Here is a 14,569-nt window from a genome sequence, read left to right as displayed (position 1 = left end):
AGAAATGAAAGTTATTTAGATAAAACACACGTTACAAATTACACGTTTAGAATGATGATAATTAAAAGGCGAAAGTTAGTCAGTATTATTCTCAACACTTATTACGGAGGATCTACGACGATGACAATTAATTGGCTAATGAGCCGAAAATTGCGTACCACTACTACGCGGTCCTTAAACTGGACATGGAATTACGTATGAAAATAAAGTTCCCTGATGGGAAGAATTTAATAAGTTAAGAGTCGCACGAAATATCGTGCGACTGGGTTGGGGTCGGCGCCGAGCAGATTACAAGATTTACAAAACTTACACTATTGCTGAAATGTTGAAGAGATGCTAAAGCTGATGGCCCGACGTTCGCGGAGCGCCCGACCCCTGAGAGCTCCCAACGGTAACTGAGCTCGAGGCCGCCCTGCGGCCTCGCGCCTAACCACGTGAAACGCGGGAAAACCGACCCGGCCAGTTTTGGACTTAAAGACAAGTTACACAATATATGCTTATAAAACCATTAGACATAATTTCCCTTACATGAATCCTCTTTTAAATTGTTATTAATTTAGTTGTTTTAATTTGACAAAATAATTATATAATTAATTAGGCGCATTGCCACACCCGGCCGGGCGCTGACGTCGCTTTGGTGTTCGTCGCGGCGCACTTTCACACACTCGGCGGACATCACGCTCGGGCGTGTTCGATGCACTTAGGAGCAAGTGTTGTTGTGGCATTACGACCTTTGCGGACCAGAGGGAGCACCGGCGGTTGGCGTCAAAGTGTATGATCTTCTTGTTCTTAAGTGTATTCATTATTCGTTCCGAGAATAAAAGTAACGGCAAGTAAATATAAAGTTTTGATTACCTTAATGTATCGATTACAATTAATGTTATGTATTCCGATTACAAGTACTAATTACATTTTTTAAATGTAATTCGTTACAAGTATAAATTACTTGAAAAGTAATCGTTACAAGTAATCCGATTACTTGTAATTCGTTACTTAACAACACTGTATATATATATATATATATATATATATATATATATATATATATATATATATATATATATATATATATATATATATATATATATATATAATTTTTTGAGTTCTCAATAATGTAAATAGCGTTTGCAATAATTTTTTCATAATTTCATCCAATGTACAGACTTTTTGCCCCAAACAGTTTTATTATTAGTATAGATTATAATCTGTCTGCCCAATTGGTCTAGTTAGTGGCTAGGTTCAGGACTGGGTATTTGTGATGTCCATTTCACCTTCATCCCACGGAAGGCAGTGGTAAAACAATGCGGAATCATCCTGCCTTTGAAAGTACTATAGGGATGTCAGGGTTGTCATTACCCTGGTCTTTCCCTGTGCTCATGACACCCAGTAATGGGTAAAATGACTCATCATAATAATCTGGGCATTTAAGGCAGTTTTATTGATTTTATTTAGACTGCTTGCCTTGAAGTTCAAAATAAATTTGCAAATATGCACAAGAAAAGACTTGTTTCTCATCACACAATGTGTGTTGCTTGGTGTAGTCATTATTCTTGGGGTTTTTTTTTTACAAAACACATTGAGATAGTATTGACCATGTAATGAGGCTATTCATACTGAGCAGTAAATTTTTTTAAACCATTCATTATGCTTGAAGCTGGTGTACTTAACTGCACAGATTTATCATTAAACAACTCATAAGAACAATTAAATAAATTGGAATACCAATTTGGATTTGAAAGTCCACCATCAGTAATGGAAGGAGTTCATGAGATACAAGTGTTACAGTGTTTAAAATCCATTTGGTCCATACATTTTGGTACAAACTTAAACCTAAAATAATGATGTTTTTTTTTACTTTTGTATATTAAAAATTTAAATATTTTGATTTGAGTTAAGATTATTTTACACTTGGATGTTTCTTAATTTAATGATTTAACTTACATTTTGGTGCTGTATGGTGTTTTTAACTTGCATTGCATGGTGTATTCACATGCATTTTGGTGTTTTTGGGTTTTATCACAATTTGCAAGTAAATATTGTCCCTTCTAATGTGTTATGTTTACATCTACTTTGCTACATGTAGATTAAAAGTAAGAATTACTTTCATATATGAAGTAGATGATAAACATAGTGAGGTTTCGTGAAGTGATGCTGTGTGGTTTTCCAGACCCATGCAGCTGTCTCACACCCAGCGTCTGCTCAGTTTGTTCGCATCGAAGCGAGATGAGGAAGTTGAACATGCAATGGAAACTGAATCCGAAGATGAAAAAAAAAGTTCCTTGGCTGTGAATGTGAATGGAAAAATTTGTGGCGCAGGCATAAGAAGGTAACGTTGCATCTACATAGTAAATTTTTTTTGTTAATGAAACTGAAGCAATCATAATTTGGTGGGTTTGAAACCAGATTTTTTGCAATCTGGAAATGTGGTCGTGTGCCTGTGAGTTTTCTCGGTATGCTGCAATTGCATCTCGTCACCATTTATCATCTATAATGACTCTAATGTCTAAGAGACGTTAGCGCTATCCATCCATCGTATTGGTGTAACTGTATTGCGAAATGGAGACAGATGACCGGCTTATGCTTCAAGTTCCTCGTATACCATCGAAGCTTGGTATGCCCCTCGCAACTTATGACCCCAGTGCAACACCTTGGGTACTTCCAAAGCTGTGAGGAGTGTTGGGTCAAACAGCTCACCACATGTTGCAACCAGAACCCAGATACTGACTGTTCTCATGTCAGGTTATCAGTTCAGTTTCATTGTATTCAGGAATGACAGGCTTCTGCTCGTCTCATAAGCTCGTCAGTTTGGTGGGTGCAACATTTACATCCCTCCCCCTTCCCTTTACACCCCATTCCCCTTTCCCCCTCTTAGGGTGCACATGTGATATTTTCTATGAGCTACATAATTATTTGTGTGTAAATTAGTTTACCTTTTTTTATTTATTTATGTACAGTATGTTTTCAAAATTTGTTTATGCTGTTGCTTATAGTGTTAATTGAAAATAATTGTAAGATTTTATATAATCTATAGTATTTATTATTAAAATTATATATTGTTACTAGACAAAAACGAGACTGTTTTTGAGTTTATATATGTGCATTTAAAGGTAGCGATTTTAAAATTTTTTATTTAATATTATCATGAATGCAGTTTAAAGGGAGTAACTTTTGATTTGTTGCCAGGTTGTCTGGTGCCAAGATTTCTTAATTTGTAGTTATTTTCACAACTTTTTTTTTACGGTTTATCTAAAAAGTGGTTGTGTAGTGTTGAGTCAACTTTGTATATGTATAATCTATGTTATATATAGGGACAAGATTTTTTTGTTTTATTTTTAGGTCAACTTTGATTTTAAAACAGGAGATTTCAGTGTTATTGTTTTTCAATCATATATTGTGTTTTATTCATAAATATGGTGTATTATTCAACAAATATGAAACTAAAATATTTCTTTTTAATTATTTTACCAAGTAGTCTCATCTTGACTGACACATGATGCACTTAATAATAAAATCTTTTTTTAATAAGAATGTCTAGAACAGAACTATGTACTCAGAAAAATGATATGTTGCTAAATTTTTGTGTGTTTGAAAAATTTGCAAAAATTTAAAATGTAAAACTTTTAACTGATAAGAGAAGTAAGATCAAACAACATAATATTGATTTTTTTTTTCCAATCCATTTAGTTTATACATTTTGTTACAAAATACTTAACTAAATAAATTGCATTCAATGAATACCATTATAAAAGACATAAATTTTTGTATTTAGAGTTAAGTTTGTCAAATTGCTAATTGATTTAATGTTTTTAGTTACATTTTGATGCTAAATGTCGTATTAACTTGCATTTCTGTGTTATATGTTGAATTTATGTGTTTTTTTGTGTTATTTTGGTATTACCGTAATCTTGTCTCTAGTTACACATGTTTAGAACACTATGTTCTTATGTTGCAGCTCCTTAGGGGCCAAGAAAAATAAAGTTCCATCTTCAAGCTTCTCAGAGAAACTTGTTAAGAAGAAGAAGAAAAAGAAAAGCCTGAAAAACAATTTATCACCTGCAAATTATTCTGAAACCCAAACTCAAGATGACAGCATTTTCGCTCTCTCTCCCACACTGAATTACAGATGTGATGGAGAAGATTTGGGAGGCAAGTAACTCAGCTGATGTAACAACAGTAGTTTTGCTTTATTTTTTTGTTGGGTTATAAATATATCTTGTATGATTTTTTTTATTGAATGGTAGTTGCTGGTAGTCTTTAATGGCAGTTAATGTTTTTTTTTTGTTTTTGGTAGACTGGTATGATTGACTTGATGTAACAGAGTACACATAACCAAACTGAAAACATTGTTACACTTAAGACTCTTTCTTACAGGCCGATGGTTTTTTTTTGTCATTACTGTTAATAAGGGATTTTCCTGTAAAATTATTCCAATATTTCTCTTGTATTTGTTGTTGGGTTATTACTTGTACTCATCAGGTATTTACAAAATGTTAGTTCGTAGTTGTGGAAGGTCATGAAAGCGATCATACATAATTAGTATAACACTTGCGTGACTTTTTACAGCTATTAGATAATTTTTTGCAGGTTTCCTGCAGACAGGACAAAAATATGGAAGCAGGGAAAATTGGAATTTTAAATAGTGTCTTCAAAAATGGAAAACACCGGGAAATGGTCCAAACATTAGTTACCAGTCTGGATTATTAATAGGCAATACTAGTGTGTTTCTTTAATGCCTTGAAACCAGTCTGTATTTAATTAAAAATTCATGTGTAGATGAAAACCCATCTGTTTCATTAGAGAGCAATCAATGAGTCAACTGTGTACTATTGTTTCAAAATTTTGATCAAATATTGAGGTTTTATATTATAGACTGGCAACATTGGTTGCTTATGGAAATGATGACACTGCAAACTGTGTATTGTGCAGGAAAAGATTTAATGGTCAGTTTGAAACTTTTGGTGTGGTTAAAATGTGTTTTTATCAGTATTTGTAGTATAATTATGTGTGTTTCTGTCTGTGTTGGCATGTGTGCTGGTGTGTGTGTTGGTGTGTATGTGTGTGATAATATTTGTATAAAATTATGCAAGATTGATTGCTGAAAAAAAAAAAAATGTTTGTACAAGGAAAACAGGGAAATCTCAGTGAAATGGTGTAGCGTAATAGTGAAGGAACCCTGTTAAGCAAATATGTGTCAACAAAATTTGAGGTGAAACACAAAATGCAAGTGCACTATCATAATAGTCTTAACAAGAATAGTCCTTGAATAATAGTAATGACAAGAAAATTAACTAACTAAAATTATATGTGAGTCCAATCCTTAATTGAGAAATTTTCATGAACTTCTTGCACTATGCCTAATGTTCTCGTAGGAAAAATATAGAGCCGAGGTTGTCCATGAAATCGGCTGGCTACCACTACTGTTGAAATTTGATACAATATCTTGTGGAAGCTTGCAACTCACTTAAATGTTACAATTACGTACAGTCTCTTACATAATTTATACATATATTAGTGGAACACTGTTGTAACACTGCCCTTTATTCCTTTTCCTGTTTATATATAGTATAAGATGAATATAATTGTTTTATTAATTTTTTAATAACCTCAGAATCACTGCCTAATCAATTTTGGTACAGATTTTGTTGGTTTCCCATGCATTTACCTAGTTTGGCACATTCAACCTTAAATAGGTGGAAGTTGATACTGACAGGTTAAGAGTACTGTGTCTTCCTGAAATGAACACCATAGTGCATTTGTTATTATCAGTATCTTAATGTGATAATGTATCCACCAATGTTTTCTATTTAACAACATCTATCCAAATAAATAGTACACCTATTCCTCACTTAGCACATCTTCAGATTGCGCAGATTCATTTAGTGCGATGTAAATTTTACTGCCCCAGTCTTGAATTATACGTCTGTAAATTTCAGTTAGCACGAAATCTCGGCAGGTAAAAAAAAAGTGGAGCACGACGCTACGAAGTCTGTTTCAACTTCTGTAAACAACAGATGTGCCGTGGGATACAGTTAGCCAAACAATGGGGGAAGATATGCGCACGCATGTCTGTCTACATTATTGGCTGTTGTACAAACATCAGCTATGGCAAGTTAAATTGCGGCTATGGAGTGTAAGGGACCAAATGTTTTTACGTCCGCGCGTATACTGCCGTGCCGTACCGTTGTCACCTGGCCATAGATCGGGCCGTGAACTGTTTAGCCAGTGGCAGGGAATTCACTCAAACAAAAGCAACGTCTGCCCATTCAGCTGCCGGTAACAGTACGTGCTTGATCACTCATAATGCATCGTGTTCAAGTATTTGAGACAAAACTAGAAGTATTACGGTGCGCAGATTGTCATGAAGACCACGCTTATGTTGGTCGCACTTTAGTTTTAAGCAAGTCAACTGTGCGCACAATCGTACGAAATAAAGACTCTTACCAAAAGTTTATATAAGTCTGAAGCGGTTGATTGTACTAGCGGGAATATATTTGACATTAGATACCGGAAAATAAATGAAAAGATGATTCATGTGGAAAAGGTTGTTAAATAAATGTAGCAATAAAAAAAATATCATTGGCCTGACAGGATTGGTGTGAACCAGGTGGTGATATGCGAATAAGCACTTTAATTTTTGAAAAATTAAAATGTAACTATCGGTTTCACTGTCAGTAAAGAATGGTTTGTAAAGTTACGCGATGTGAGTTGAAGGTCACGCCCGGGCGGGCAAGTCAGCCGGCCGACTGACGATAAAGTACATAACCACGTATCTTCCGTTACGCGGTGTTGTATTTGTCATACAAAGTGCGATGGGAGGCATATAAAGTATAAAGCATTTATATTTGAGTTATTCAACACATTTATATTACGTAAAGTATATTTTCCTACACAATTTTGGAACACATTAAATAAATTAGCCTTGCTATTTATGGAAACTAATGCTTCAGAAAACGTGATTTCAAATAGCACGAGCATTTTTAGGAACAAATTAGTTGTGCTAAGTGAGGGATAGGTGTATTATTAATATTTTATACTTTACCTATTGATGTCTAGTCAGCCTGTAAATGAAGGATGCCAGCAATTGTACACCACACTCAATTTTCAAAACTAAATGTCATAATTAAAGTGTATCCTAGAAGCAAGTAAATTGTAATGTGCTCCTTATTTTTAGAGTACAAATGTTACCAAAAAAAGGAATGTATGTTTTTGGTAAATTCACTGCAACAACAAAAAACATAAATTTTGTCTTTCTTTGACCACTTGACTCTTTCCTCATTTCACCTATCTTTCTAATATAATTAAATGCTATCCCATGCCACTTATTTTTGTTGGATAATAGATCCAAATATCATAATATGAATAGGTAACTGAAGAGAAAGCTGCTATGTCTTTCACATTCAACTTTTTTGAGCATAAAAATGATACTTAGTATATGTTCATGCCTACTATATTCGTAGTTATTTATTTCAATTATATAGCATTTTTTTTGTTTACCAAAAACTTTTATAATTGTCAATAGAGCTTTCTTTGTGCGAATTAATTAATGTTAAATTTTAAATCAGGGACTGTAATTTTAAACGTTAAAGTAAAATGAGGCACTAAATAGTTGTTTATTCATATTTGTGTTTAACACTAAAAAAAATAATAAAAAAATTTATTGTATACAATGAATGATTTTTTTTTTTGTTGTGTTGGCTATTACGGCTGTAAAGGATATGCTCATCCAGTGGATTGGTTTACATTTCAGAGTCAGTCTGCCGCGACTCACTGTTGATGAGGACTGGCGTCGTCGAAAAGCGCCCACCGGATGCGGAAGGGGGTCCCCTGAGGCGGGACGCCGGACGCCGGACGCCGGGCACCAAGCGGAGCAGACTGGAAGCCATCGCGAGCCACGGGGATCTGAGCGCGCTGGTCCGCAGGGAGTCGGAGGAGAGGCTGCTGACCCGCGGCCTCGACAAGCTGCAGTGGCGCCTCCTGAGGAAGTCCCTGAACAAGTACGTGCGCAGCATGGAGCAAGAGACCGCCAGGGGAAAGAAGTACCGGGAACTGCTCGCAGAAGCCAAGCGAATACTGCAGCACCACGTCCTCTGACCAGCTGCGATACAGCTTTGTGTGTTGTCAGGAGCGTTGGGCTCTCACGGCTGATGAAATGATTGCCTTTCAAACTCTTGAGTTTCTTAAGACTCAATCATAACTGCAAAGTAAAATAATTAAGCATTTTATTCTGTTTTCGAATTTTCCACAGTACATTCAATTAATGTGTTCCTTATTAGTGGCACGCTTATTCCACATTCCAAGATCAGTTTTGATTGTGATATTTGGGATTCAATTCTTTGACTTTGTTTCCAATTTTATATGATTTTTATGTTCTTTAATATAATGCTGTTCAAGCTCCTCTTTTTATTTAAATACTTGTTACAAAATATAGTTTATTATTTTACAAATGGGGTTAAAAATTATTTTTATTAATTTGCAAATAGAAATGAACTGCTTAAAAATATAGGATATTATACCTCATTTCAGTTGGTTACTGGGTCCTCTGTGCCAATGCTGTTTCAGATGTACAAAAAAAATCTATAATGATTGAAATGATTTTTAAGTTATCTTTTAACACAATAATTATTATGTTACTTAAATTATCTATATTGTTTATACCTAATGGAATTTTCTTGTGTTTTATTTTGTAGTAAAACATTTTTATAGTATTCAAAAGTAATAATTATCAATTTTGGAATAAGAACTAACAGTAAACTTTATTTGATTAAAATGAAGTTGTATACTAAAATCTTTCATACAATAATTAAAGACACACATTAGAGATAATAATTATTTGAAAAGTTTGCCAATCAATTCAAGATACTCCTTAATAATTTTAAATAAAAAATAAATGAATAAAAAAACAATGGTATTAAGTCAAACAGGACTATTAAATTTGCCTAATATCCTGTTATATTTAAAAAAACAAAAAAAATTTACTCACTTCAATTACAAAACAATTGGTTCTGAATCCTTTGATTCCATTTGAATTTGAATCAAATCAACACATTGCTATTAGGTAATTTTAGCAATTACTAGCTGCAGTACCCAGCGTTGCCCGGGCTGAACACAGGGTGAAGGGGAACTGTTTAGAGATCAGATGTAGTTAGTAATTGTCTTCTTAATTTGAATGTCAAGTGTGCAAAATAATTTATATCACTTTCAGATCCCGACAGATGTTGTTCTGCCAGTTTATAGTTATTTACCTGGTCTGTATGTAATCTAGACTCTATAAAGCAATATAGAAAGAAAAACAGAAAAAAATAAGGGATTACTAATATTGAAAAGATTCCATTATCTAGCTAATGCTTGGCATGCATTGCAATGCCTCATTCAGTTTTGTTTTGTAATATGTTTGAAGTAGTTACACATATACAAATAATCTATCCATGTCTCTAAATATATATTTATCTCTATCTACATCTATAGTCCTATATATCTATGTATCTCTCTATCTGTATTTATCTCTTTATATCTACATATATACCTCACACTATCTCTATGTATTCTATACAAATAATCTATCCATGTCTCTAAATATATATTTATCTCTATCTACATCTATAGTCTTATATATCTATGTATCTCTCTATCTGTATTTATCTCTTTATATCTACATATATACCTCACACTATCTCTATGTATTCTATATGAGGGTACTGAATGCTTCGTTGTTAATATCACACGGGTGGTTTTTACTTGTATGGGAAAATTAAGAATGATAAGGCATCTAGTGTGTGGCAACAATGTTAATAGGCAATAGGAAATAAACTTCTAGCACCTGCGGCATTGTCAACACACACTTCGTACGTGTACTGCATGTTGTATCTAACCCCCTCCAACGCATTTGATTCTAAATTGGACTTTTAGTAAGGATCCCTAATGTTATTGATAATATAATATAGCCTATAGCCTTCCTTGATAAATGTACTATTAAACACTGAAAGAATTTTTCTAATCGGACCAGTGGTTCCTGAGATTAGCGCGTTCAAACAAACAACCAAACAAACAAACTCTTCAGCTTTATAATATTAGTATAGATTATATTCACACTGAAACTAGTACTATGACATCTTGTAAGCATGTTTTTACTTGCTGGTGTTTTATTTAATGATTAAATGTAAAAATTTCAGGGGTTTGTTAAGTACTTGGCCAATTTAACTGTATGATTTTACAAAAAATACACGTTAATAATTTTTATGTATATTTTTAACCATGACAAAAAAACTAACTAAAATTGCTGATTAGAATCTTTGGTATTTGTGTAGTGCACCATAGTTGAAGTGGTTTTTACTTGTTAAAATATTGTTTAGTGTTGGCATTCAGGTTGTAATGTTTCACAAAATTTCCTGGCAATTTATTCTTGATAAGTTGACTTTTTTTTTTACTGGGAGAGATGTGTGCTGCTAATAACTGGAAAAAATAAATGAATAAATAAATATATCTTTATATATATATTTCTTGTTTGCGTGTGTATGTCACTGAACTCCTCCTAGACGGCTGGATCGATTTTGATGAAATTTTTTGTGTGAGTTCACGGGGATTCGAGGATGGTTTAGATTCACAATCGGATATTTTATCTGGATTCTGAGTTAAGAAAAAACTAAAAAAACACGCTTTAAAAGCAAAAAAACTAAGCATTGTTGATAATTAGCCTCCATGGCAACGGACTTTTGCATTGTTGTTGCCTTCTGCGTAAACATGGGAAAGGTTTTTGGTAACGGCAGTGGCGTGCCCAAGAGGAGGGGTATGTATAATAAGAAGATACAAAATGTCCAGCGTAGAAATACTTACCGCCATATGTACATTTGGGCAGGACAATGTCTGTCGGGTCCGCTAGAAAGATATATAGAGATATATATGTAGAAAGATATATAGAGATAGAGATATAAATAGAAAGATAGAGAGAGTTATAGATATATACATAGAGAAATAGAGAATTAGAGAGATAAAGAGAGATGCTTAGTATACGTTTAAAAAATTGATTGAGGCATTGCAACGCATGCCGGGCATTATCTAGTATATATACACACACACACACACACACACTTGCACATACACACACACACACACAGACATGCACACAATAATGCACACAGACATACCAACAGACATACACAGACACACAATCAGACAGACACACAGAGACACAGCACCTGTAGGTTTGGAGGAAATTAAATTTTCCAGCTCAGGTAACTTGGGGATATATTTTTGTTTGATGCCTCATCAATGTGCATTAATGTTGACGATTGCTGACATAGTGCTCAGTCCTTTTGACCAACAGCGTTCAGTTTAACACAGCTACGTTTTTTACCTCACCACACCACCACCTTCCCCACAAAAATGTTCTTTTGTGGGAAGTTTTACGAAGCTGATAAACTTATATAAAATTTCAATCTTATCGACTCAAAATGGGTAGCTTGGGGGGGGGGGGGGTTTATAGGAATCAATTTGCCATTTGAATCGCAACAATAAATTTTTATGCAAATTATTTTAAGTATGTTCATAATTCAATATTTTACTGTGTCATGATGATGATGATATTATTATTATTATTATTATTATTATTATTATTATTATTATTATTATTATTGCTTTGCTTGGAAACACCAACATAAGGACATGTATAGTAATTACTTATCAAATGAGCAGTATGTAAATAAGGTCACCATGGTGGCTTGTATGAGACAAAGCTAACTTCATTTTGAAAAGCTGTCTCTGTTGTTGTATAGTGTCTATCTCCCATAGTTCTAGGAACACAAGTTGCTTAGAACCGACCAGCATAACCAAAAAATAGGAATAGCAATATGCAGTTTATTTGGCATGACCTGGTTATGCAAACAACTTTTCTAAACATTACAATCTGAATATACTGTTGACATCGTCCGGGGCTGCGTCCTAGCTCGATATGTCACCACCTCCCTAACCACCCTCCTTCCTTCCTCGGCATTTGAACCGCCCGCCGACTTCACGGGTGTGTGTGTGCGTGTGAGAGAGTGCCACGGACTACAGGAAAAGGGCGCAGTAGAGTCAGTGCTTCGCTCCCGTGATTATTATTGTCATGTTTGTTGTTTTCTTTAAAAAAAACCCATTAAGTAAATGTAGCTTTTAATAACAGTATTCCCTTCAGTTTTGTTCCACCTAAATATTAGCTGGTCGCTATAGACGCAGACTTGCCGAAGCCCATTTGGCAATATTATCTTTTATATTTAATATTTGATTAACTGAACTTTTATGTAATTGCAGTGCATGTAGCTTTACTTTTAAATGTGAAGAGGTGTTTGTACGTTTTATGTATTTCTTAAATCGGCCACGGCGTGGTCTAGTTGGAATAATGGTACTGTCCGTTTCGGCGTGTAGCGCCACTGTCTTGTTACCACGGCGGCCATTTTTTCGCCCAGTCTCTTCTCATCGCTACCCGAGGTAAGACGTTTCCAGCATTCCGGGGACTTCAACTTTGCTTCCGCTGATCTGGTAATTCTGTTTGTGTAATTTTAAATCCTAATCGCTTTCGTTCGTCCTCGGAGCCTACCTCGGGGGCTGACTGTTTAATTAAATATATTAACCCCGTTTGCAGGACTTTGAATAAACGCAAATCTTAAATCCCGGCCACGTGGTGGCCAGCCCTCATCTAAACTGATCGCGCCGCAAGGCTTTTGAACAGCTTCTTTCGTGAGTAGATGTAATGTGTTGTGCGAGCCCCCTGTTCCTACAGGGCTAATAAACCACAAAAGCTCCGAACTCGTGTTGTTCTTTTGATTGACCACGTGTGTACCCTCATCGGCGGGCATGTGGGACGCCCTAAGAGCCCACTGCGTAAGCATAGCGTACCCGACGCTGAGAGCGGGCTGAGGTCAGGTTATTCTATAAGCAGTGCGCGGGGGAAACGAGTCATGTCCTCACACGGGCGACGTCACGCCCCGAGTTAGGAGTCTCACCGGGTCCACGTGCCTCACCATGTGGTGGCGCCCACTTACACACCGCCTTAAAGCCGTCCGAACAACCCCCGGCCACGACACTGTAAATCATTATTTTTATTTTCCAATGATTGAGCTCAGATCCATGGATGTTATTCACTAACAACCAGTATCACATTAAGTTAAAATACTGCTTATACTGATATGCATACCTTTCCCCTTCTTTCTGTATCGTCCTGCTTACCCCTCACACTATTCACCCCCTGTGCTGGAAGCTCGCAAGCTTATGGCTTGGGTAATGTTACGTTAATCAGCAGACAGTGTTGTGTTAAAATTGTGTATTCTTTATCCTAAAATCTAAATTATTGAGTTACCCATACCAATTATCACCAAAAATGAAACATTCTTGAAGAACAGTATGTACATTACCAAGATTGTAAGATTCAAAAGTAATAAATCAGTCTAAGCTGTATGGAATGATCAATAAATGGGATGAGAAGTTGGATAAGGCCTTACAGCAAATAATTATTATCCTTGTGAGTACTTGCCTGGACATAGGTACACTATTGTCAGAATTCTCACTCTCAGCACTTAACAAGAGGGGGATGGAGAATGTACATAAATTTCACACTCCTTATGGAAATTCTCAGAGGAAAACCTGTACATGCCAGGTCTTCGGTGAAGTTCATGTTCAGAGGTGACAAATGGGATCAACAGACTGGCTGTTATCGGGTGTTGACTTGCAACAAATGGCATTTGGAAAACTGTGTGAAAGTGTGGAACAGATGTTATGTTGTAAAGAGTGGTTAAAAAAATGTGGGGAGTGGTCCCACAACAACAGGTGGTCCCTGGTCTTGAAAAACTATTTGAGGATGGACAAAGAAAAATTGAGACACTCAGTTTTTGCACAGTTTGGCAACTGTGAGAAGCTATTAATATCTCAAGTATTCAGTTTGAAAGTTACCAGAGGTCCTGGGATATACCATTAATAACAAAGTACACTTAATTATTAGTTCATATCTGGTTGAATTCTATTAAATGTACCCCTCTTCCTCACCCATTGCTTTCATTTTGGGCTGGATACATCCTTAGCCATTTTTCTATAACCAGTATCTACTTCATATAGCCTTGGCTACATGATTCCGTAAGTACTGAAGTTATTCATTTGCATGTAATACAGCAAAAACTGTATATCTGAAGTACCACAACATAGGTTCATATACATGCTTTCAAATTAAAAAATACCATAATTATAGTACTAACTGAGAAGAATAAATGTAGGTTTTGTGTAACAATAGCATAAGTATTCTCTAGTGGAAGGCCCATTTTAAAAGGAAATAAAAAAGGCATACTTTACACATCTCAGTGTGAGCTCCTCATTTTTTGTGATCATTATGAACTTAAAATGGTGCAAAATATCAGACTTCTAGACAAAGTGCCAAGTTTAAGGTACAGTAGATATTAAAAAAATTAATAAATTGTGAGTACCTTACAGTGGTCTACTACAACTTAAAGTACACATCTCTCTCTGTGCTCTCAAGATCAACTAACCTCAGCAGGAGCATACACCAAATTTCATTTCGAGGGAAATGGAGTAGAAGATATATATGAAGATT

General features: G+C 35.2%; 1 protein-coding gene across 4 annotated transcripts in view; it reads left to right on the top strand.

The window, feature by feature from the left end:
• The window catches only part of LOC134530942 (uncharacterized), a 39,856-nt gene that overhangs the window by 13,625 nt on the left and 11,662 nt on the right, over positions 1 to 14,569 (top strand). For 3 of the 4 annotated variants that reach the window (XR_010074895.1, XR_010074896.1, XM_063366275.1), the window contains 3 exons: positions 2,168 to 2,326; positions 3,953 to 4,146; positions 7,748 to 7,994. Coding sequence is in view for 2 of the 4 variants with exons in the window: in XM_063366275.1 (XP_063222345.1) it covers positions 2,168 to 2,326; positions 3,953 to 4,146; positions 7,748 to 7,994 (600 nt within the window). In the remaining 2 variants the exon portion in view is untranslated. Of the gene's footprint in view, positions 1 to 2,167; positions 2,327 to 3,952; positions 4,147 to 7,747; positions 8,395 to 14,569 lie in introns of those variants that run through there. The other variant, XM_063366276.1, reaches the window with a different exon arrangement.

This window comes from Bacillus rossius, chromosome 3, assembly GCF_032445375.1.
Source record: "Bacillus rossius redtenbacheri isolate Brsri chromosome 3, Brsri_v3, whole genome shotgun sequence".
Taxonomy (NCBI): Eukaryota; Metazoa; Arthropoda; class Insecta; order Phasmatodea; family Bacillidae; genus Bacillus; species Bacillus rossius.
Note: the sequence above shows the minus strand (reverse complement) of the source record. Positions and strands in the feature narration are given on the sequence as shown.